Source organism: Emys orbicularis, chromosome 12 (genome assembly GCF_028017835.1).
Source record: "Emys orbicularis isolate rEmyOrb1 chromosome 12, rEmyOrb1.hap1, whole genome shotgun sequence".
Classification (NCBI taxonomy): Eukaryota; Metazoa; Chordata; order Testudines; family Emydidae; genus Emys; species Emys orbicularis.
The window spans coordinates 31,823,516-31,848,044 of record NC_088694.1 but is presented as its reverse complement, the minus strand read 5'-3'; the positions used below and the strand labels follow the sequence as shown (position 1 = coordinate 31,848,044).

General features: G+C 52.3%; 1 protein-coding gene across 1 annotated transcript in view; it reads left to right on the top strand.

Moving 5' to 3' along the window:
* LOC135886963 (rho GTPase-activating protein 39-like) overlaps positions 1 to 24,529 on the top strand; it is a 141,162-nt gene that overhangs the window by 87,100 nt on the left and 29,533 nt on the right. The window contains exons 4-5 of the mRNA XM_065414745.1: positions 10,426 to 11,743; positions 19,849 to 20,401. Of these exons, the coding sequence (XP_065270817.1) occupies positions 10,426 to 11,743; positions 19,849 to 20,401 (1,871 nt within the window). The remainder of the gene's footprint in view (positions 1 to 10,425; positions 11,744 to 19,848; positions 20,402 to 24,529) is intronic.

The following is a 24,529-nucleotide window of genomic DNA, read 5'->3' as shown; positions in this document are numbered from 1 at the left end:
TTGAATTTGCTTCCTGACTCTGTGACTCACTCACTTTCCTACCTAGGCCCTAGAATTCTGAAGCCAAAGAGTCCAGTTTTCATTGAAGTAGCAGTTACATTGATTTTAGCAGAGCTTTCTACATTCACTAACCTTGGCCTCACTTGGTGGTTATGCAAAAGTGGGATGCACTCCAGAGGTGAGAAATCACTGAGTATGGCTTCAGCTGAAGAGATAGAAAATATGCTGTCAAATGATACAGAGAATCAGGACATGCCATGCCATTGCAGGAGACAGGTACATTACAGCATGGTCAGTCATTGTCATAGTTCCAGTATTTTCTCTGAACCTCATAATGAGGTGTTCAGCCAAATCGCAGCAGGTGTTTAGAGTTTCTGGTATTCCAAGAGCTTGTAACTCAGCCAAACTAACTATGTTTGCTACGCTGGAAGGCCTCTGCTGGCATAGGTCACATTGTCAATAGGTGCTGGCTTAAGAAGACCATGCAAGATGTGTATTAGTTTGCCTTTCACCTGCAACATATGCAATGTTCCATTGCATTTGAACATCAATCATGGGGCTACCAAGTCTGACTGGCAGGATGCATACATGGATCATTCCCTCTGGCGCTTGCTTCAGCCTCGGAAGGCTCTATCCTCACTCTGAAGGTGCTCTGAGCAGCTGAGAGAGTCACTGATGAGGTTGTAAATGCACTGGAGGCGTTCATAGGTTGAGTTTACCATTTGAAGACCAACATTACGACACTTGCGGAGTTACATTGGTGGATGCTTTTCAAGAAGCAGACATGGAAAAAATTGCTACTGACAAGGAGTGCATTTATACCTGTTATCAAGCGGGCAAATTATTAAACAATGGAATGGCTCCGGGATGATCAAGCGCATCCAAAACTACCATCCCTTATCAGGCATGGATGGGTCTTGGTGGATGGACTGATCACACCAGTTGTGTGTGAAATACCATGTGCTTCCATATCAATCCTTCAGCCAACCAAATGATCGTGCGAAAAGACCAGATGCTCACCACCCTGCAGATGGTTGGCCAGCAGCCTGTCTTGTATGGAGCTGTGCGAGTGGGGCATGGACAAGGATCGGTATGGCAGTAGCGGTGCCCTAGACGGAGACGACACTGGTGATGACTTTGCTGAATAACTGTCTTCTGCCCTACATGTCAAGGCTAACTTCCCTGGGATTACCAAAGATCGCTGCCTTTTTTATGTAACACAGGGATGTGTTGCTTGAAGTATAATTTAAAAAAAACTTTCATTTTAAAACATTTTCTTGACTATATCTCCATATAACGGTTCTCAATTTGTTGTGTGGTACCGTTGCGTTCATGGGAGCAAAGGCTTTCGAATGACATCCAACTCAACCCATTTCTGACGCCAATGCATTATCAAAATATCCAACTGGAGGACCTGGAGCAGGGAGCCGGCGGGGTGGGCAGCGAGACCTCTCACCCCCAATCACACCACAGAAGGTAACACCATTGAAATTATGATTCTGTAGATTTTTACAAATCAGATGACTCCCCCCTTCCCTTTCTGTCACTAATGTTACATTATGCTCACCCAGGCGAATACGCTCTTCCCTGAGACTCACCACCTGGGCAGGTTTTGCCTGCCCTTTCCTGTCAAGCAGGCAGAAGAAAGCACACTGGAAAGTGAACCTGGATTCCTTTGCCCCAGGGAATGGTGCTGTTAGCAGGGCCTGCTCTCCATGGAAGGGAGTGAGTTCCTAGCCTCACTTACAGCCATGGGTGGATGTGAAGGGAATGGAGGTGAGGTGAGACTGCACAGGAACTGAGCACTTGTTCTCCAGGGAGGTAGTGGAGAAATCAACCTGAACTCAACACCTGGTGAACCCCTGGAGGGAGTCAAAAGCTGGAGGACAATTGTGGAAACTAACGAGAGTTTCTGCCTCTGGCTCAGTTAATCTGCTCTTGTAACAGCCTTGAAATGAGCTAGGCAGCAAGAAGGGACATGGCCTATTAACCTAGACCCAGAAACACCCCACAGACCTAGCTGCACGGGGCTGAATGAACTGCTCAGAGAATGTGACTGCCCAAAGCCAACGTGCTGAGCAGTCCCTGGAAGGAGCTCTGGCTCCTGTAGCTCACCCAGACTGCATAGTCTCTTCGGTTTTGTTCCAGACCTAGGTGGCAATCCCTTAGAAATGTGACCACCCCTGGGGCTTGGAGCTCATTTCAGACGTAGGCCATGGATAATCTACGTGCTCTTTCCAGAGCAGCCCTGTGTGCTCGGACAGATTCCATTTGAAAGAACAGGCTGCTCCTCCTGCTCACGCCCCTAGCCTCTCTCGCACAGGATGCAGCTCGTTTGTTTCTTTGTAGTCTCTGTGCTGAATGAGTGTTTCCTCTTCAATTGTAAAAACAACCCAAAATACTTCTCACCACAGATCAAAGCTGCACTGCAGTTTAGTACAGTGACCCCTGGTAATGGTTCTGAGCTGCACAAATGGGAGCTGAAGGCAGCTGCTATTCCAGTGCCTGCTTTTCAACACATTTACTTTGGCTCCAGTTCCACCTGGCCCGCCCAGCTCTGCCCCCTGGTTAATGTAAGTTGGGCTCACAAAGGGTCAGCACTACAAAGATCGCTGGGCTGTGGACCAGGTTCCTGTGCTCTCCTTGTGAGTCGCTGGAGTTCAGGCACCGTTTGCTTGCCCCTGCTCCACCCCCAGTTCGGATACTGTGTACCTTTCCCATTGGCCATGCTGACCACATCCAGGGGAGGAGCCTGTAGATGGCCTAGGCACATGTTGGGGCCCACTAGCACTGGGAAGGCCCGGGCAGCCTGCAGCCCAGCTGTGACAGTGTATTGTGAAACCTCCTTTGCATGCTGTGACTCTCCTAGTCTCTTCTCTGTTAGGTCCAAGGTGCAGCATTCCCAGCAGGGGGTTCTGCTCGGGCCTAATTCTAAGGCCCAGCCTGAACCCGAGTAGGTCACAGCCCGTCTGAACCCGAACTGAGCCGAGTGGGGGGCGGGGGGGGAGGGTTGTTTTCATACCCAGCGCAAACCCAACCTTATACAGATTGGGGTCAGTTTGCATGGGGCTGCCTGCCAGCCTGGACTCAGTTTTCTTTATTTCATTTCCTCCATGGAGCTGTCAGGGTTAATTCACTTCCTGGCCCTGCTCCTGGCACACAGACTGTTCCTCAACCCAGTTCTGTGCACGCGAAGGGCAGCTGGTTCCCCCTTGCCCAGGCTGCTCCCTATGAAACTGTTGCTGCCTCTTCGCTCTTGTGGCTTGGCCAGATAAGGGCTTCCCACTCCCTAAACTCCATGGTCATGATCTGTCTCCGGCCACCGCCTGCCCATGGGGTTGTGTAGTAGTGGTTGTGTGCCCGGCATCTGCCAATCCACTGCCAGCCTGGCGGGTCGTGCGGTGATGGCCGCCTGGCCGGGGAGGTCACGCAGCGGTGGCCGCCTGCCCCATGTCTGCCATCCGCTGCCTGCCCAGGGAGGTTGTGCGGTGGTGGCCGCCGGCCTGGGGGTGGGGTGGGAGTCGTGCGGTGGTGGCTGTGTGCCCAGCTTTTCCCAGCTGCCCCCACCTTGCTGCGCAGTGTTTTGTGGAGCGAGAGGCACTGCAGCTCATCAGCACACTCGCTCTGCAGCACATACAGCTCAGCAAGGTGGCGGTGGCTGGCAGGAGTGGGGCACGCAGCAGCCACCACCGGGCCCAGCTCCCAGGCAGGAGGTGGTCAGAGACTGCCTGACCCGAGCCTGAGCATGCTGGGTTGTTTTCCGCCCAGCCGTACGCTTGCAGTCGGGTGCCGCTGGGTTTGGTTCCGGGGGCAAGGCTCTAATCTACAGTACCCAGCGCAATCCCAGATCTCCAGCATGATGGCAAAGCAAACAGATCCCTTCCCCACCCCCCAAGCATTTTCGTGTTCCCTTTGCTTTATCTCTCAAAACTTACCTGTTTCATATGCAAGTTCCCCCTTTGCTGGTTCTCCATCTTACTGAAAGGGCCAGCTGTGCTGTCGCACGTCTCACGTGGGAGCCCACCCTTACCTGCTCGTCAGTCACAGTTCCTACAAGTTCCATGTCTTTCCTTTTCAGAGTGACTCGCTTTCTCTCTCTTCTCCTCGTTTAGTCCCCTCTCCATGCTACTGCACAACACGAGAGCTGGTTCCGTTCCCTTTTCACTGGTTAATACAGATCCAGGTTTCACCCTTGTTGCTTCTCCCAGCAGTGGAATAAGAAACCGTCTAACATTCTTTTGACACCATTTGTGGCTGTGCAGGGGCTAGCAGAGAGCACAGAAGACTTTGTCAAAAGCTTTCTATTGTGACACCTTTTACTGCTGATGTTTTAGCTGTCTGCTCTGTAATACCAATCAATCATAGCTAGCACTTACATAGGTACCCCATCACCCTCATTTCCCGGATTTGGTGAGCGTGAGCCCCCCCTCTTTTAAACACAGATACTGGGTTCAAAGGGGGCAGGTGACAAAAGCCCAGAGGTAGGTATAAAAAAGGTGACCGGAACAGAGGGTTAGATGTTGGGGGCGGGGGAAATTACAATGGGTTTATAGGAGCAGCAAGCGGGAAAACAGTGGGGAATCTGCTTAACATCTTAGGTGTCTATACACAAAGGCAAGGAGTATGGGGAATAAGGAAGAACTGGAAGTCTTAGTACACAAGCTATACTATGACTTAACTGACATCAGAGACTTGCGGGGGTAAATCTCATGACTGCAATACTGGGCATAGCTTATTTAGGAAGGACAGGCAGGAAAAAAAGAGAAGCACTTGAATTGCCTCACCATCCTAATCTGCTGCTTCTCAAAATCGGTTGATACAGCATCTTCACCACACACTAACTTTGGTTGCCAGATTTCTGTCTGCTCTTCTACCATTTTTGTGTGTGGGCTGCCTGCTACTTCCCATCAGTCTGTCTCCAGGGCAGAGGATCCTTGCGTGTGTGAGCACAGACAATTTGAACTCACTGCAGATATGTCTTCTCATAACAGAGCATCAGTGTTTCCCCCCCTTGGTTCCTAGTTTTGGGGGTGTGCAGTTCTGTAGTGTCCAAAGCTTGTCTGCGGCGGTGATCCAGGCCCAGCGCTCATGTAGAGAGAGCAGTTTTGACACCAAAACCCTGAGAGTTTCAGTGGCTTTTGTGGCTTTGGTTAACCCATCAGCCCAGAGGGATTCCTCTGTTATGAGACGATGACATTGCCTGTTTCTCTTATCCCACCACATCACACCTGCCCGGGTTCAGCCTCTGAGGACAGAGTTCCTATCGGTCTGTTACTGGGGAGCATGCTGTATATGCTGGAGGGGCAGAAGAGTGTGTAAGATACATTCACTCAGTCAGGGCCCTGGCTTTCTGGCTGGTTGGAAGAGATCGATTATGCTCTGCCCCAGGCTGGTCCTTGCATATCTTTGGCCACTGCTGTGGAGTAGAGAGAGGGGCACCTCTGATGCTACACTGGGAGAATGAGACCTGTGTGCAGCAGTGGCACATGGTGAAGTCTGTAATTCACCCACTCACCCCGATGTGCACCCCATTAGCTCTGTTATATCATTAGAGCTGCACTCCCTCCTCCCTTTCCAGTTTGGTGGATCTGATAGGGAAATTGGTTCCTACCTGTAAGCTGGCTTTCTCTTGTGACTCAGCTGAATCGGAGCAGAAGCCCCACCCTGGCTGCTATTTCCTGGGGAATGTCGAGGAGTGAGAAGAAGAAAATAGCTGTTCCTGTCGTCTGATAAACATATGACTTGGGGCAAAGAGGAGGCAAACTCCTGGGTCCCGGGCTGTCCTCTGGGTCCTTGGTTGGTCCCCTGGAGGACTGTGGAGCAAGTGTGGGAGCCTGTAGCCATCTGACACAGAAAACCCCCTCACAGGTAGGAAGCAGTTTCTGTTTGGAGACTCTCTCTTTTCCCCCTTCCGTATCCTCATTAATGTGAATGCAAAAGGTGCAGGGAACCAAGTCCTGGGCTCTGCTCCTTCAATGTCACCTGGGAGAGTTTGTCCCAGGGCCGGGGAAGGAGTGTTCTGAAGGTCCAAAAGCAGCGCCCTGTCTGCAGAGTCAAACAGGGAATGCTTGCGCTGGGAGATGGGACAGAAGCCCATGATCAGCATTTTCCTGCTAGGACGAAGGATTATCTTCCAGAGTGCACACAGCTCTAATATCTCTGGAGAAACGGATCCGAACGTGTCTGGTCTGCTGTGTCAGACATGCACACAGTCTGATACGCAGGCCTCTCGCAGGCCCTGGTTTCAGGAAGTGGTGCTGCTCGACTCGCTGGGAGGCAGGGTGAGGCTGACTTTCCTTACAGAACAGAAGCTGCGACGTTACTGGATAACACAATAGCTGAGCTGCAGCTGTTCAAAGGCTGCAGGGCGAGTGCTCTTCTCCAGCTCCTGTGGGGTTCAGGGAGCTCTGCCTTTCCAAATAACTGCTCTTCGGAGAGTACATTGTCATGTATCTCGGAGGTGGTGAAAAGTACCATCAGTGGGCTACTGAGACCATCAGCAGAACAACCCTGCGAGCTGTTCGGGCCTGTTGTTACTATTTAGTATTGAATGTTGACAGTTTGTCTGGCACTGTACAGAACAACCTGTTCCTGAAGCGAGGAGGCCAGTTGCCGGGCATGGATCAAGAGGGAGGAGATCTAAGGTATTTCTCACTTCCCTGAGAGATGACTAGAGCACTCCAGCCCACAGTCTTGCAGGACAAAGTTGGGCAGAACTTTCAGCCCTCCATCTGTCTCTTTTCTCTGCAAGTGAAATTCAGATAAGTGCTCTGCATGCAGCGGACAAGTCACGCCTTTGGAGCAATGGCATTGTTCTGCCTAATGCCAGGGGCCTGCCGAGAGCTGCCAGTGGTTATGCAAAGCGATGCAGACGCGTTCAGTGCCTGCTGACAGCAGTGAGTGTGAGCAGACTGGGCCTAGCTAGTCCTGAGCAGCCTCCACTGCTTGTTGCCACCAGATTTGACTCCTGGAAGTAGATGTTTTGAGATTGCAGTTTAAGTGTGACTGTTACAGTCCAGAAAGAGATTCTGAGCTCAGAACTCAGTTCCAGGATGGAACCCTCCCTTGGAGCACAGACGTCAGAGCCATCACCCTCCGCCTGGGTGGTGATTGGAGCTTCATGCTTCCCCCGTTACACACGGCCAGTTTGTGCACACCAAACCAAACCAACCAAAGCTCACTCTGAGGGAGGAAAATGCTCATTTGAAAGCCTCCCCGGTGTTGCTGCCCTGGTTCTTCCCACTAGTGCAGAACCCCGTCTAGGGACACCTGCGCTGCTGGCACTGCCTTCCTGGGGAGCTTGCTGTGGCTTTGTATTGTTGCTGTGTGTGTGCAGTGTGGATGCGTAGTGTGTGTGCCTTCGCAGGGTGCGGGGGTGGGTGCGTGTGGTGTGGGTGCGTGTACCTGGGATGTTTGTGGGTGTGTGCGCACGGTGTGTATGCGTGGTGTGTTGGTGGGTGTGTGCATGCGGTGAGGGTGCGTGCATATGGTGTGCGTGGGTGCACGTGGCTTGTATGGGTGAGCGGGTAGACGTGGTGTGGGTGTGTGCGGGTGCATGCAGCGTGAGTGCGTGTATGTTGGGGTTGGCTCATTGCAGTCATGGGGCGACAGATTTGGTTGCAGATGCCAGACCCAGGGCAGGTTGGAGCAGAGTGTTCTTTGCAAATGCCATCTTTGTCCTTCACTGAGCTCTCCTGCTCTGCCCAGCCCCAGCACCCTGCCCAGCACTACAGCCATTGCAGGGACTTAGCCCGTAAGGGAGGAGTCGTGGGCACGGAGGATCAGAGCTAATGCAGCCACGTTCCTGTGAGCAGAGCGCAGACACACACTGCTCAGAGCACTGGCCACACCTGGCGCCCCAGCTGGGGGTTAGAGCGTATTGTCAGAGAGGAGCTGAGATAGCCAAATACACCAGGGGGACCAGTGCTCGGGGCTAGTGCCCTGCACTGTTGTCCAGGGGACCCAGGTTTGGCTTCCTAGCCTGGGAATCCAGACTGTCTCCCCTTGGGGGGGGGGGGGAGGATTCCTTGCGGGAGGCTGCGTTCCATTCCCTGTCGCTCGTTTCCTGCTTGGCAGGGGCTGGGCACGTGCAGGTTGAGGAGCGTTGTGCCCCACGCGGGTGCTGCACAACAGTGATCTCTCCGCTCAGTGTGGGGCAGTGCTGAGTGTTTCCGAGAGGCGAGGCCGGTCTGGTGCTTAGTGGGATGGGTTGTGGTTTGGAGGCTGGGGTGAGGGGTTGTAAATGGAGGGATCCTTAGAGCCCAGGCCTGGGTGCTGTCTGTCTGAGAGCGAGCAGCTGACGGCATCATTACAGCGGGGCTCAACCCAAACCTTCCAGTCTGCTCCCAGAGTGTGTCTCCTCCCCAAGCGCTGCACTGACACGTGACGCGTCTGTCACCGAGCTGGAGCCAGGCCCTCTGGCAGTGCGCCCTGGACTCTGCTAACGTTCTGCAGGCGACCTTTGCGCCCTGGGAATCAGTCTGGTGCTGCACCCAGTGCAGAGCACACAGGCAGTCGCCAGTCAGCCTCAGACCCTCCTGTTGGGGCCTCATGATGAGAGGCCGGAATCACGACATCATGTGGGTCCAATTAAAGGAGGGAATGTTCCAGGAGAGATACGGTAAATCGCTGTCATGTGGGGGTTGGGAGAGCAGTCTGGCCATCCTGGGGGGGTGAGGGGGTGGCACTGGGTAGACACAGCATCCTGGGCAGGGGCAGACAGGCATCAGGGGTTGAGGGGACATGGCCAGACACAGCATCCTGAGAGGGAGGGGACTGGGCAGACAGGCCATCCTGCAGGGGGACGGGGTGGCGCTGGGCAGACACACCAGGCCCAGAGGAAGTGGAGGGGGCAGTGGACCCGTTCCAAGGGGTGGGAACATCTCTAGACAATGCCACAAGACTGCAAACGAGGTTGGATTTGGGGGTTGTGTCTCAAACGAGTCCGATGGCAGAGGGCTGCTGGGGGTGCGTGGTAAAGGAGGGGTCTGTCCTGAGTGAGTGAGACTGCAGGGCAGGGGTCTGTCCACCACCCTTCTGAGGAATATCTCTTGTGTCCCCCATGTCTCTAAGTACTAAATACAGCAGTTCAGCTGGGTAAACGACAGGCTCTCCTGCCACCTCCCTCTGTTAGGACAGATGCCTCCTCCCGCAGTCAGAGCTTCCTCCCCCTGCTAGAGGTGTGTGCAGCTATTTCCCGTGCACAGACCCTGGGGAGAGGTGTCTGAGTAAGAACTTCATACAGGGGAGGTTGCTCTCCATACGAGGCCATTGTGGGTGTAAGTACACTCCTGCTGGTCCCAGGGGATCTCTGCTGGGGAGCTGCATCCCTGCTCTGGTGTCTTTGTTGTGCGTGCTGTGCCATACGCTACGAGCTCCTGGTGCTCCTTCTGTGGCACTGCATCATGTACCCCACCTATAATAGTGAGCAAGAACGGTAGCGTGTCACTACCCTGCCTCTGGCTCTCTCAGGCCTTGCCCATGGCACCAGCGTGGCAGCTCAGCACATGCCTGACACCTGCCCTTCCTGGCCTGGGTGGTGCTGTCGAGGCCATGCAGTGGAGTTAGACTTTCCTGCCTCAAAACTGGATTCCCACCTGAGTCTAGGCTGTTCTCGCAGTGCGAAACAATGCCTCTGGGATTGGCACTCCCGGGGGGATCTACAAGCCATTCCCAAGCACACGGCTAAGGTCACAGGGCTCTGGGCCTGTCCCAAGGGAAGGAGAGGGGGCTGTTTTAAAAAAGCCAGAGCACAGTGGGAAGAGGAGCTGATCTGAGGGCTGGGTGAGGGGGTTCCTCGCAAGGCCACTGAGGCATACAGGAGCATTTGGAAGGATTTTCTCCTTAGAGGTTGGTTACGTTGTTAGGGTGCAACATGCATTCTGTCAGCCACATTCAGTCATCCCTGGTGTCGCTCCCGCTGACTTCCAGGGTTTGCCCCAGGGGCTCTCTGGCACTGAATGCCTTCAGCTGGAAGCATCACTATCAAGGCAGAAGTTTCTGAAGCATAAGCATTTGGCTGCTTTTCCATGTAACATTGCAAGTGGTGGAGCGGTCCGGCAGATCTCTTATTCGCCTCTAGCCAGCCAATCAGGATTGGCTTCCAGATTTGAATGTGTGCTCTAATGGGTTAGCATTGTCTCAGAGAAAAAACCTGACTCGAATGGCTGAACAGAGTCATGTGATGAGTCAGGCATTTTTCTCATGTGTAAATATTATATTTCCTGTTATTAGAAGTCGAATGCCCAGGAAACAGCCCCAGAGGGGGTGCAGAGTTTAGGTGCAAGACCTTGGAGATTCAGTTTGATGTCTGGGTAAAAGCTGAGGCCAGCTCACCCATCCCCCACTAGACCTGAGATCTGAATTGCAATTTTGTTTTCTTCTTTTCCTAAATAATTCCCTATGTTTGTGTTTCTCTCCGTCCAGGGACACTCCTACCCGCTGGCAGCCTTTGCCAGGCACTAAAGCGGCCATGCTGGTTAAAGTTAACAGTTTAAGACAAGTGCAGGATTCATCGAACAGTTCACTGCAGACACAGACTACTGCAGAAGCCAACAGCCAGAAATCTCTGCTTCCAAATCCAGTCCCATATGCCCAGCCTCAGTCCACAGCCGAGACGCCAGCTACTGCAAAGCCAGCCTCTCCAGTGGAAACCAAACCGTCTATGCAGATTAAAAAGACAGAGAATGGTGGGTTTTGTTTAGTGCTAAGGAATGGCCCTCCTTGTCACATTCCGCCAAGGAGCGAAACAGGGACACCACAGCCTGCATCTCCCAAATATGCCTCTCCAGCACCTATATATGATGAGCCATCATTAGATTCCCCAATTTATGACGAACCTCCTGTAGATATGGACACTGAGAGTGTAAATGCGAATGGGACGTCTCCACAAATATCTCCAAGCAACAGCTTCAAAAAGCAGCTCCAGCCAACCAAATTATTGCAGCACCCAAGTATGCAACAGCAACAACAAGCTGGAAAAAAGCATGTACGAAACCCTTCCACCACAGAATACAGCCCTGCTGGAAGGGAGTATATTAAACACATGGTCAATGTTGACCAGTCATCCAAACCTCTTCACTGCCCTGTGGGGGTAGCTGATAGCCCTGCTAAACCGCAGCCTGGTCTGCTTTCTTCAAAGGACAGCTTCAAGCAGTCCTGGAGGGTCTTGGAAGCCAATGTTCTCAAGAATATGGAGGCTCACCACAGTCGACAGAACAGCCCACAAGCTCAAGAGTACCCTACTGTTATAAGTCAACAGGATTCTGGCTACTCAACAGGCCCTTCTCCGAGCTTACGAAAGAGGAAAGGAAGGAGACAAATGGCAGGTCAGGGAAGACCTGGCTCAGTGGGCAGCAGCAGTGAACTCAGTGCTTTGAACGATAAGTTGATTGCGGAGATGCGTGCCGTGGTGGGGAAATCAGCAGCCTGCAGGGGAAGCAAAGCAAGCCTAGATGCCGACATGCTGGAAAACACCACCTCAACAGGGAGCAGTAAAGTTAGGTTTCAGTCAGACCATTTGAAGAAAGGTGTCATCCAGCGCTCAAGGGATGACGTGACCTCTAGTAACAGGTCCTTGTACAGACAGGGACTGGAGAGGAGGGGGAGCTTCTCGAATGACCCAGCTACGCAACAGGACGTAGTGAGGTCCAAGAGGACCTATGAGAAAATGGACTCTTTAGAAAAGAATGTGACGAGCCAGACAAGTTTGGCTTCATCAGATGCAGCACGAACATCCTCTCAGGTATGTACCAATGATTATTTCAGTTAAATCACTTGCTGCTAATCGATGGGGGTAGTTCTAACCCAAATGCACCATGCCATGTACTGATGGGTCTGGATTACTTACTGTACAGAAGAGTTTTATGTACAGATACTGTATATTCTTGGGGAATAAACAACAGATTGCAGAATCTTGCAGCTTTGTAAGTGGAGGATCCTATTTCAGACCAGATGCCTGATGAGATAGGTGGGAATTATGGAAGGGAAAGCAGAGTTTGGGTCCCATGCACCAAGTATGTAGCATTGAATGTGGTTGCTTGACTTTATTTACTTATTTGTATTGTGGTGTCATGGACCAGGACCCATTGTGGTAGGTGCTGTACAAACCCAGAACAAAAAAGGGTCCCTGTCCCAAGGAGCAGACAATCTAAGACACAAGAGAACAGGTGGATACATACTGGGAAGCACAAGGAAACAACAATTTGGTGTTGGTCAGCATAATAGGCAGCATCTCAGCCCATCAGCTGCCTAACTGTTGTCAAGTTCTTTGTAGGCCGCATGGCAAAGGAGGGATTTGGAGGAGGACAGTGAGGTGGCTTGGAGGGTGCTTACAGGGGCAGCAGCAGAGGAAGCAGGAAGGTGCTTGTTTGAATGTAACAAGTGGGCGAAGGAGGCTGATGTTACTGGCAGAGTGGAGTTCAGAGCCGACATTTTGAGCATGTCTAAAAGATGCTAGGTCAGGTAGGGACTGTCTGAAGAGCTCTGAACGAGAAGGTGTTTGTTTTGGATGTGATGGAGAAGAGGGAACCAGGAGAGGGGTGCAAAGAGGGGTGACGTGGCCAAACGGGAGGAGCCAGGTAAACACTCTCTGGAGCAGCATTCTGAATGGGTGTAAGTGGGATGAGATGGGATTTGTGAAGGCCAGACAGGAGCCTGCGTATGATGGTCTAGAGAGAAAGCTGAGTCAAAGATGATGCCCAGGTGACAGGCTTGTGTGACAGCGTGGATGGTGGGGTTGTCCTTGGTAATGGACAAGAGGGATGGGGGAGGGGGCTGACGAGAAGATTAAGAGCTCTGTTTTGGTCATGGTGACCTTAAGCTGATGTCTGGACTCCCAGGAGATGTCAGAAAGGCAGGCTGAAGTCTAGGACAGAAGGAAAACGGCCTGGAGTAGAGGTAGATCTGAGAGTCATCACCATACAGATGATAGCTGAATTTATGTTTGTGAATTAAATTGCCCAGAGATGAGGTGTGGAAGGAATGGAGAAGGGGACAAAGGACAGAGCCCTGTGGAACCGCACAGAGAGTTGGCAGAGGGAGGAGAGGGATCCTCTGAAGGATTAACTAGAGCGGTAGGAGTAGAAGCAGGAGAGGATGAAGAAATGGAAGCTGAAAGAGGCCAAGCTTTCAAGAAGAGAAGCCCGGTCAAAGGCAGCGGACAGGTCCAGGAGGATGAGGATGGAGCACAGGTTCTCAGCATTGGCCAGGAAGAAGTCATTAGAGGCTTTGGTGAGAGCCATTGCAGCAGGGTACAGGGGTGACAGGAAGATTGGAGAGGGTCTAGGATGGCATTGGAGGAGAGGAGCTCTGGATAATGGTTGTGGACAGTGTGTTCAGTGGGCTTAGAGATGCTGGGAGAAGGGAGATGGGACAGTAGCTGGAGGAACAGATGCCATCAAGGGTTTAAAAAAAAACAAAAGAAAAAAATCAGGAGAAATTATCCTGCCCAGAATGTTGTTACCAGGAGGTGCTGAGCAAGTGAGGAAGACACATGCTAATCTATCACCCCCATAGAGACATATGTTTAGGATAGGAGAGAGTAGGCCCAGACAAGAGTCCGACACAAGTAAATTCAGCATTGTTTGCTAGCAAGAAAACCACCAACTTAATCTCAATGTGTATCCTGTTCTGACTAGCTCTGGGGTTGAAATTTAAAGTGCTCCTAAATGTATAGGTGATTGCAAAGAAAAAAATGCGTGTGGCTTTTTTTGCTTCTTTGTGATGCAAAAAAAAAAAGGGGGGGGTGGGCCTTTAAAAATGTGCTTTGTGGAGCAGGATCTTAGGGGGACAGAGGCAGGATCTACTTGGTGAGTCTTGCCCAGTGTTACTCACTGAGGTTCTGGAGTTGTTGGAGGATTTTGAGCCACAGTCTGTTTTAGAACCATGTCCTTTCTGACTGGGGAAGGCAGGATACCACCAGCCTTGGAGAAGGCCTGTGTTCATCTGTGGCTCAAGAAACCACCCCATACTGACAGACTAGCCAGAGTTGCACCTTCCCTTTTTGGATTATTGAGAAGGTTGTGACAAGACAAATCTCTCAGTATTTCGCTGGTCAGGTCAGTCAAGCTACGTACCTGATTTGGTTTAGAGATTGCTCTTGTTGTGCTCTTCTGTGTTTGCCTCCTAACCGCAGACAATGACCATGTGTCCATGCTGGTATTGTTAGATCTGCCAGCTGCCTTCCATACCCTTGATCATGAGGTGTGGCTGGCTCGTCTGAGCTTTAGGTGGAGTTGGTGGGGCGGCTGTAGGGTTATTTCCTATCTGAGAGATCCCAAAGGGATGTAGAGGGCAATTGCTAATCACCAACAGGGTGGACAGGTTCCATGGGCCTCTGGCTGCAAAGGTATGGCCTTGTGTTTTAGATGTGGCTCTCTAACTTCATCTGTGCTTTTGCACTTCAGCATCAGATGAACGCAACGCGAGCCACATGAGGCCACATCTTAAACTGGCCCAGAAGCTAGAACTGGTACAGAGAGCAGCTGTCATCTTGGTAGATGGGGTGGCTATAGAGAGTACATGGCCCCACACTGGTCACTTTTCAGCGTCCAGGTAGACTTTGAGGTGTTGGTTTTGATCTATAAACACCTATCTATAGGCTATAGATCTGTTTGATCTATAAACATCTATAAAGACCAAGGACAGGGTAGACCCGTTACTCGTGGGGGGAATAACAACAGAAAATGTGGAAATGGCAGAAGTGCTTAATGACTTCTTTGTTTTGGTTTTCACCAAGAAGGTTGGTGGTGATTGGATGTCTAATGTAGTGAATGCCAGGGAAAATGAGGTAGGATTAGAAGAGGCTAAAATAGGGAAAGAACAAGTTAAAAATTACTTAGACAAGTTAGATGTCTTCAAGTCACCAGGGCCTGATGAAATGCATCCTAGAATACTCAAGGAGTTGACTGAGGAGATACCTGAGCCATCAGCAGTTATCTTTGCAAAGTCATGGAAAATGGGAGAGATTCCAGAAGACTGGAAAAGGGCAAATATAGTGCCCATCTATAAAAAGGGAAATAAGGACAACCCAGGAAATTACAGACCAGTCAGCTTAACTTCTGGGAAAGATAATGGAGCAAATAATTAAGAAATCACTTTGCAAACAGCTAGAAGATAATAAGGTGATAAGTAACAGTCAGCATGGATTTGTGAAAAACAAATCGTGTCAAACCAACCTGATAGCTTTCTTTGACTGGGTAACAAGCCTTGTGGATAGGGGAGAAGCGGTAGATGTGGTATATCTTGACTTTACTAAAGCTTTTGATACTGTTTCGCATGACCGTCTCATAAACAAATTAGGGTTAGCAACCTAGATGGAGCTAGTATAAGGTGGGTGCAAAACTGGTTGGAAAACCATTCCCATCAGTGGTTCAGTCATTCTGGCAGGGCATAACGAATGGGGTCCCGCAGGGATCGGTTCTGAGTGCGGTTCTGTTCAATATCTTCATCAATTATTTAGATAATGGCATAGAGTTTATACACTTAAAGTTTGCAGACGATACCAAGCTGGGAGGGGTTGCAAGTGCTTTGGAGGCTAGGATTAAAATTCAAAATGGTCTGGACAAACTGGAGAAATGGTCTGAAGTAAATAGGATGAAATTCAATAAGGACAAATGCAAAGTATCCCATTTAGGAAGGGACAATCAGTTGCACACATACAAAATGGGAAATGACTGTCTAGGAAGGAGTACTGTGGAAAGGGATCTGGGGGTCATAGTGGGCCACAAACTAAATATGAGTAAACAGGTGTGACAAAGTTCCTCCTCTATCTTGGTGGGTCCTGCGCTTATTGGCGGATTTTCTTGCCACAGAGATTCACCATGTGGGTTGGGGAACAGCCCAGAGACCTTCCCCTCTGGGAGAACCCACAGTCCAGGTCAATTGGGAGGTTTGGGGGGAACCCAGGCCCGCCCTCTACTCTGGGTTCCAGCCCAGGGCCCTGTGGACTGCAGCTGTCTATAGTGCCTCCTGTAACAGCTGCATGACAGCTACAACTCCCTGGGCTACTTCCCCATGGCCTCCTCCAAACACCTTCCTTATTCTCACCACAGGACCTTCCTCCTGGTGTCTGATAACGCTTATGCTCCTCAGTCCTCCAGCAGCACACCCTCTCACTCTCAGCTCCTTGTGCCTCTTGCTCCTAGCTCCTCACACTCCCACCACAAACTGAAGTGAGCTCCTTTTTAAAACCCAGGTGCCCTGATTAGCCTGCCTTAATTGATTCTAGAAGCTGGTTCTTAATTGGCTCCAGGTATCCTAATTAGCCTGCCTGCCTTAACTGGTTCTAGCAGGTTCCTGATTACTCTAGTGCAGCCCCTGCTCTGGTCACTCAGGGAACAGAAAACTACTCATCCAGTGACCAGTATATTTGCCCTCTACCAAACTCCTGTACCCCACTGGTCTGGGTCTGTCACACAGGGTAACACTGTTCAGGGCCGGCTCTGGCTTTTTTGCCGCCCCAGGCAAAAAAGCCTCCGGCCACCCCACCCCCCCCCCGCGGGGGGGGCGGAGCCTGGGGGGGTGGGGGGCGGCGAGCCTCGGCGGGGGCTCCGCTCTCCCGCCGGGGGGAGGGCGGCCGGAGCCCCGGGGCGAGGGTGGCGAGCCCCGGCGGGGGCTCCGCTCTCCCCCCGCACCAGAGGGCTTCTGCCCGGGCCGCTGCACACTGGGGCCGGGAGCGCAGCCCAGAGGCTGCTCCAGCCCTGCAGCCCGTGGGGCAGCGTGGTGGGTCCAGGCGGAGCGGGCAGGGGCCCAGTGGGCAGCGCGGGGGCGTGGGCCGAATCTCTGCTGCTGCTGGGGAGCCCCGCGCCTCTCCCTCCCTCCCGCTTGCGGCTGCGGCTCCTTCCCGGCGGGACGCGCCCCCCGGCCTGCCGCCGGAGGGGAGGGCGGCCGGAGCCCTGGGAGAAGGGCAGCGAGCCCCGGCGGGGGCTCGGCTCTCCCCCCGGCGGCCAGAGCGCCGGGGGCAGGGCGGCGAGAGGGCGGCGAGCCCCGGCTGGGGCTCGGCTCTCCCCCCGGCGGCCAGAGTGCAGGGCGGCGAGCCCCGACAGGCAGCCGGGGGGAGGGCGGCGAGCCCGGCTGTGGCCCCGCTCTCCCCCCGCTCTCCCCGGCGGCCCGAGCGCCGCGCCGCCCCCCTCCAGGTGCCGCCCCAAGCACCAGCTTGGTTGCCTGGTGCCTGGAGCCGGCCCTGACACTGTTGCAAAAAAGTGAACATCATTCTGGGATGTATTACCAGGAGTGTTGTAAGCAAGACACGAGAAGTAATTCTTCCGCTCTACTCTGCTCTGATTAGGCCTCAGCTGGAGTATTGTGTCCAGTTCTGGGTGCCACATTTCAGGAAAGATGTGGACAAATTGGAGACAGTCCAGAGAAGAGCAACACAAATGATTAAAGTTTTAGAAAACATGACCTATGAGGGAAGATTGAAAAAATTGGGTTTGTTTAGTCTGGAGAAGAGAAGACTGAGAGGGGACATGATAACAGTTTTCAAGTATGTAAAAGGTTGTTACAAGGAGGAGGAAGAAAAATTGTTTTTCTTAACCTCTGGGAATAGGACAAGAAGCAATGGGCTTAAATTGCAGCAAGGGAGGTTTAGGTTGGACATTAGGAAAAACTAACTGTCAGAGTGGTTAAGCACTGGAATAAATTGCCTAAGGAGGTTATGGAATCTCCATCATTGGAGATTTTTAAGAGCAGGTTAGACAAACACTTGTCAGGGATGGTCTAGATAATTAGTCCTGTCACGAGTGCAGGGGACTGGACTAGATGACCTCTCGAGGTCCCTTCCAGTTCTATGATTCTAAAAAGCCCCACCAGAGAGATCCTCTCCCTGTGGTACAATGCCATGGTTACCACCAGGAGCGGGGCGGCAGTAGGGCATTCTGTTTGCGGGCCTGGGGCTCCGCTGTTCTCTCCCATCCAGTGTGAAATAGCCCAGAGTTGTCGACCTTCAGGGCATGCTGAGGGCCCCATTGTTGGGGGGAGTTAAGGAGGTGGTGCCGGGGTCAAGGTGCAGCTGACTGTATGTTTAAATACAGTTACACGTGAAGTGATCTTGTCTGGGCCTTGGAGTCTGCGACCCAGTGGATTATTAGAAACAAATCCAGGGTAGCTACTTGATGAAGGTTCATGAGTTCGTCCTCATGAGTCTCTGTGGAGTCTACTCGGAGGCACTGTGTGTTCGACTGAACACTGCATCTCGCACAGTCTCCTGCAGCTGCACTCCTGGGAGAGAGAACAGCCCCTTTCCGGTCCAAGGCCACGGATTAATTAACTGTGCTCTCAAGCCGAGCTAGCGCGAGCTGCCTACCCAGGCGGGGAGGCTCGCCCCCAGCTGCAGTGCAGATGCACTCTCAGGGCCATTGGGTACACCTCCCTGGTCTGGAGGTGGGGGCAGATAGAAGGCAGTACGCTTCCTGGTCTCTCTCAGCTAGTCCTCCCTGACCTGCAGGGGAGATGAGAGCACTTACCCCTGGGCCTCTGCCTGGGCCATTATCACGCTGCACCTCACTGTCCTCCGATAGACAGCCCAGCGTCTCCTCCCAGGGGATTCTCTTTAGGTGCATCATTACGCAGCCTTGCTACCCAAATAGATGTGCGAAGACCCTGGCCAGGCTCCTTGTCGCAGCCTGTCCTTCTCCATTGTAGATGTGGCCATGGTTCCCAGGAGGGAGGCTGCGGGAGCCAAGGAAAAGCACACAATAGTCCAGAAAACTGGCTAGCCTGAAATGCTGTTGGCAGTAGTCTGGGACAGCCTGAGCTGGCCTGCCGCTGCCCCGTGTATGATGCTAAGCCTGACCAGAGCCCTCCCCCCATGTGTGATAATGTGGCTTATTGCACGTAACCCAGCTGTGAGACACTGGTTGAGTTGGCATAAGCCAGCCAAAGACAGGCGGTTCCTGGGGTCTGTGTGGACAGTGGGGGCCATGAAGTGGGGAACAGGCACTTTGAAAGGGCCACATGTGTGACCACATTCACTGGGGAGGAGGGCATGGGTTGCTGGGGAACATGGATGATGAGTGTGTGCTGGCTGTGGGGAGGAAGGTGTGGGGCTGTGCCCTCTCAGGGAGCCTCAGCAAGGTGGGGAGAAGCGGGGTTTGGATAGCAAGAGGTGATAGAGCATTTTGTCTAGGAGTACAACAGGTACTGTGTGCCAGAGAGACAGAGCCCGGATACTCCAGGGGAGGAACGTGGCATGCTGGCCGATGAAAGAAATCCACGTCTTGATAGACTGGCCTGGAGTAGAATGTGTGATGGGAATTTGAGATCACCTAGTGCAGGTGTTCTCAAGATACAGCCTTCCCAAAAGCTGACTTGCTTTGAACATTTCTAAGTGTTTATAATGCTTTGTTGCCAGAGCTGGGAAAATACTATGGGTGGGTTCCAGCTACAGGCCTGGAGCAGCAGCAAAGGGAGGCAGAGGCTGCAGAAGGAAAGGAACTGGGAGTTGTGCTCCTGAACGCCCTGCCGCTCTCAGCTCTGCTGGCCCCCAGATGGAGCAGAGGGTGTGAAGAGGAGAGAGGGAGATGGGAGCTGAGTGGCTGTAAGGAGCGCCTGCTGTCTGGGTTGACACCTGGAGTCCTGGGCCAGCTTTGGGGATAAGTTCTGTTTCCCCACCCCCGCAAGGGACACAGAGTGGGAGGTGGGCTTGTCCCTAAACGTGCCCCAGGGGCTGTCAGCGGGGGCTGTTGGAGGAGTGCAGATCCCAGCAACGGACTGCATCCAAAATATGTTTTTTCTCTGCTCACAACTAGTTCCTGGAGGTTGGGTGACTGACGCTGTTTAACTACCTCACTCGGGTAAGACACTCAGCTAAAATGCTTTTGATTGTAACTTGTCTGTTCTCCCTTGCAGCCTGGAACAATCGAGTCAGACTCCAAGCAGGAGAATAGTGTGCAGCCTGCCATCAGCATGGGGTATCAGTTTCCCTACAGCACGTTACGGAAGCCCATCTCTCAACTCAGCATGGCAGACTGGGCTTCCAAAAACCTGAACATGCACACTCAGGGCATCTTCCGCCGAAGGATCTCCATCTCCAACATGCTCTCTTGGAACAGAGGCTCCATCAAAAAGCCAATGCTCATCACCAGCAACCACACCATTAAAAAGGAAGCATGTGAGATGTTTAAACTGGTGCAGATCTACATGGGTGACCGCCAGGCCCGCATGGACCGAAATCATGTGGCTTTGGTCACAGTTACCAAGTGCTGGAGCATACAGGGTTTACGGGATGAGCTGTACATACAGCTGATCAGGCAGACTACGGACAATATGTGTTACCGAAGTTTGGCGTGGGGCTGGGAACTCATGGCCATCAGTCTGGCCTTTTTTTCCCCATCACCCAAGTTTCAGTCTTACCTGGAAGGTTACATCTACCGCCATCTTGACCAGGTCAATGATGAAAACAGTAAGTGCCTCACACATCACAACAGCTGTTTAATGGCACTGAAATTCACCATCACGCATTGGGCCAGCGTCGGGCCTATGCAACTCCGCTGTTACTGTGCAGTGTCTGATTATTTGGGCAGCATCAGGTATAAACACTGAGGCTATGTCTACACTATGGACCTTACACTGGCACAGCTGTACCACTGCAGCTGCGCCACTGTAAGACCTCTCGTGTAGCCCCTCTATGCTGGAGGGAGAGAGCTCTCCTGTTGGCATAATTAAACCACCCCAAATGAGTGGCGGTAGCTATGTCAGCAGGAGAGCATCTCCTGCCGACATAGCGCTGTCCTGACCGGCGCGTTTGTCAGTGAAACTTATGTTGTGTGTGTGTGTGGGGGGGGGGGGGGGGGGGGGAGGAGAGTGTTCACACCCTGACTGACAAAAGTGCTAGTGTAGACAAAGCCTTAGAGAGGGACAGACTGCTCTCCCTTATGCTGGTGTGAATCTGAAGTGACTCCACTGGACTGCAGATTTACACTGGTGTATCTGAAAGCTGAATTTGGTCCATATTTTGTGGCATACCCTCTGAATGAGGGGCTATGGGGCATGTTATAATTAACTGCATTGTGCAGGAGGACTGGCTAGAGCTGGTGGAGGTTGTAACCCTGATACTGATTAGTAAGGCTACGTTTTAGTCACAGGTATTTTTAGTAACAGTCAAGGACAGGTCACGGGCAATAAATAAAAAGTCACGGCCCTGTGACCTGTTCATGACTTTAACTAAAAATACCTGTGACTAAATCTTACCTGCTGGGAGGGGAGCGCTCCTGAGGACTGCTGCTCCTGGGGGAGGGACAGGGGCAGCGCGGGGCCCCACTGCTGCTGCTGGGGGGCCAGCCCGAGGGCCCCTGCCACTGCTGGGGGGCTGGGCTGGGGCCCCCGGCTGCTGCTCCGGCCGGGGGCCCGCCCAGGGCCTTGCCGCCGCTCCGGGTGGGGGACAGGCAGGGCCCCTGCCTGCTGCCGATGGTGGTCCAGGCAGGGGGCGGCCCGGGCCCCTGCCTGCCACCACTGGGCCCGGACCACTGCTCCAGGGCAGTGCCGGGGACCAGCTGCCTGGGGCTGCCAGAGCAGCGGCCACTGCGGCTGGCTCTGGGGCTTTCTCAGATGCTGGGATGGCCCTGGGGTTAGCCACACCGGCCGCCGCAAAATTCACAAAGGTCGTGGAAAGTCACGGCAGCTGTGACTTCCGTGACCTCCATGAATGATTCGCAGCCTTACTGATTAGTAATACTGGTAAGTCGTCCTGCTCAAACTCCAGGGAGGTTTGCAGCCATATTGCTGTCCGCAGGCAGGGATAAGGGTTGTGCCATTCCCAGGAGCTGCTGGGCCTGTGCAGTAAACACGTCTCAAGCAGTCCCAGGCATCTGGGTGTTCCTTTCATTCGTTTCCAGTGCCAAGGTGGTTGCATTCTATGAAGAGAAGTAGGAAGCAAGTCCTTCCATCATGCAGCACAGCTGCTGTCAGGCCTTCTCCCAGTGATTCTAGCTTGTATCGGACGAAACAAATGGCTGTATGCAGTAGTGGATATTAGCGAGATAAGGTTGGGGAGGTGATATGTTTTACTGGACCAGCTTCTATTGGTGAGAGCCAAGCTTTCGAACTACACAGAGCTCTTCCCCAGGCCTGGCAAAGGTACTCCTAGTCTCACAGCAAAATACAAGGTTTAACAGAAGTAGTAAGCACATCTTGTAAGGAGCATTCTGTCTTGAAAGAATACAAGCCACTGTAGTTGGCGTATATCAGTTCTAGACACAGTCTAATCAGGGGTTCTCTGACTGTTACAGCCTTGAGAAACAAGGTGGGTGAGGTAACCAGGGACCCACACGGTGACAGCTGCATTGCACACAGCCTTGAGGCCAGCCTTGACAAGACAAAGGCTTTTGTCAGCAGCCCCACGTGTGCGATAAGCAGAGCCTCACCCCACGATGCCGGGAACGGCGTGCCTCCGAACAAAGGTGCGCCTCCAGTCGCTGGCCCCATCCATACCGGCATCTCCCACTTTCAGTGTGGGGCTCAGACAGATATAATCAGAACCCCATGCAAAATTACTAAGTGCTAACGATGAAGGTATTTATAGGCACTTCTTCAGTGCTCAAGAGCAACGCTTCTGCACAGTCATAACTACCACGCACGAAGTGTTCGAATCGTTTCTCCCATGGGGTGTTCTGCTGGCAAAGAAACTGAGGCTGTGACTTGTCCAAGGCACAGGGCCTGTGTCAGGCCAGCATTTGGAGTTCCTGGTTCTCAGTCCTGTCCTTTGCTCACAAGACTACACTCCTCCCAAAGGTCTCTGATTTAGATGGGTTTACTTTTATAAGTTACAGAGAACACTTGACTGGATCAGACTGACGTGAGGAAGAGTAGAAGCTTTGAAAACAAAGTACAATAGAGTGGGCTGTTTGAGATGTAATGGAGATGCTGCCCAACCCCCCTAAAGACAGCACCCGGTGATAACTGGCTGTATGCCGAGATTAAAGGATAGTGCTGTTGCTGGAGCCCCAGAGCCAAATCCAGAGGCACCGAGCAGCTGCTACACCCACTGGAGTCAGTGGGCTTGACTTGACTGGGCTCCTTATTCTGGCAAGTTCCCCCTGACTTAGCACTTCAGATGCCGAGCAAGGCTCTCAGGGAAGGGAACGGCTGGTGCTCGATCCCTGTAGGACTGACCTTGCATTGGGTTAGGGAAAGTTTGCATTCTGTCAAAAATATCAAGTATGCCCCACATGTGCAGTGGGCGATCCTTGGCCCAGGATTTGTAGAAATTCTTCCCAGCAGAATCCCTGCGCGTGCTGCAGAAACTGGTGTTCACAGCCTTAGCTTTTGCCTATTGCCCTCTGCCATGTACACCCCCCCTGAAGAACACAGGTGCACTGTGTTGCCAACCTGTGATGTTCAGTGAGGACAAATCCCAGCATCTCAAATTTCAAGTGCAGCCAAAAGTGTCCTGTGGATTTGATTCAGGGTGTAAAGGATATTCCCCCGCACTCACCTAACGCAAACATGGCTGCAGGACACTTGCTCAGACCTTCCCAATGGTTCTCCTGTGGGCTGAGATCAAGCATTAGAATAATAGAATCATAGGAGTAGAAGGGACCTCAGGAGGTCATCTAGTCCAGTCCCCTGCACTCATGGCAGGACTAAGTATTATCTAGACCGTCCCTGACAGGTGTTTGTCTAACCTGCTCTTAAAAATCTCCAATGATGGAGATTCCACAGTTTCCCTAGGCAATATATTCCAGTGCTTAACCACCCTGACAGTTAGGAAGCTTTTCCTAATGTCCAACCTAAACCTCCCGTGCTGCAATTTAAGCCCATTGCTTCTTGTCCTGTCCTCAGTTTTCCTTAAGAAAAACAATTTACCTTCCTCTCCTTGTAACAACCTTTTATGTACTTAAAAACTGTTATCATGTCCCCATCAGTCTTCTCTTCTCCAGACTAAACAAACCTAATTTTTTCAGTCTTCCCTCAATACGTCATGTTTTCTAGACCTTTAATCATTTTTGTTGGAGCTTTCAGTCCCAGAGGAGAATTTCCTGGATGAGTGAGGGTAGAGAGTCTAATGGAATGGGAATTGTAACCTTAGTTCACGCATTTGCTCTCCATAAACACCCTCCTAGATGGAGCATTGAATATTAGTGCTTCCTCCCATGGGTGTAGCAGCTCTGGGCTTCCCCTTGGCCAGAAATTCCGGGGCAGAAACAAACCAGGAGGCATTGTAAACTGGCTTGGGCAGGACTTTCTTCCTCTCATTTCCCAGACTCTGGTGCTGCAGGGACCAGTGGGATCACTAGGTCAGTCTTGCTAACCAGTATTGGGGCGGTGTTTGGTGGGGGAGAGTGCAGCTGATCTGTAAGCAAGACAAGTTTGCGGAAGGAGATTTGACATTCTGGAGCCGCCCTCCAGTATCCTTCCTGTTCAGGGGATTCCAGTGACGATCTCTCTGAGCCCTAGCCTAGGCCTTTCTGGAATTGGCTGATACCAGTGTCACGGACACAAGGTTCTTAGAGGCTCTTTCACTTTAAATAGATTTTATTCTCCTCTTCCCCATCTCCCCAGCCATGGCCTCCAGCTCTCCTAGCATCCGTTC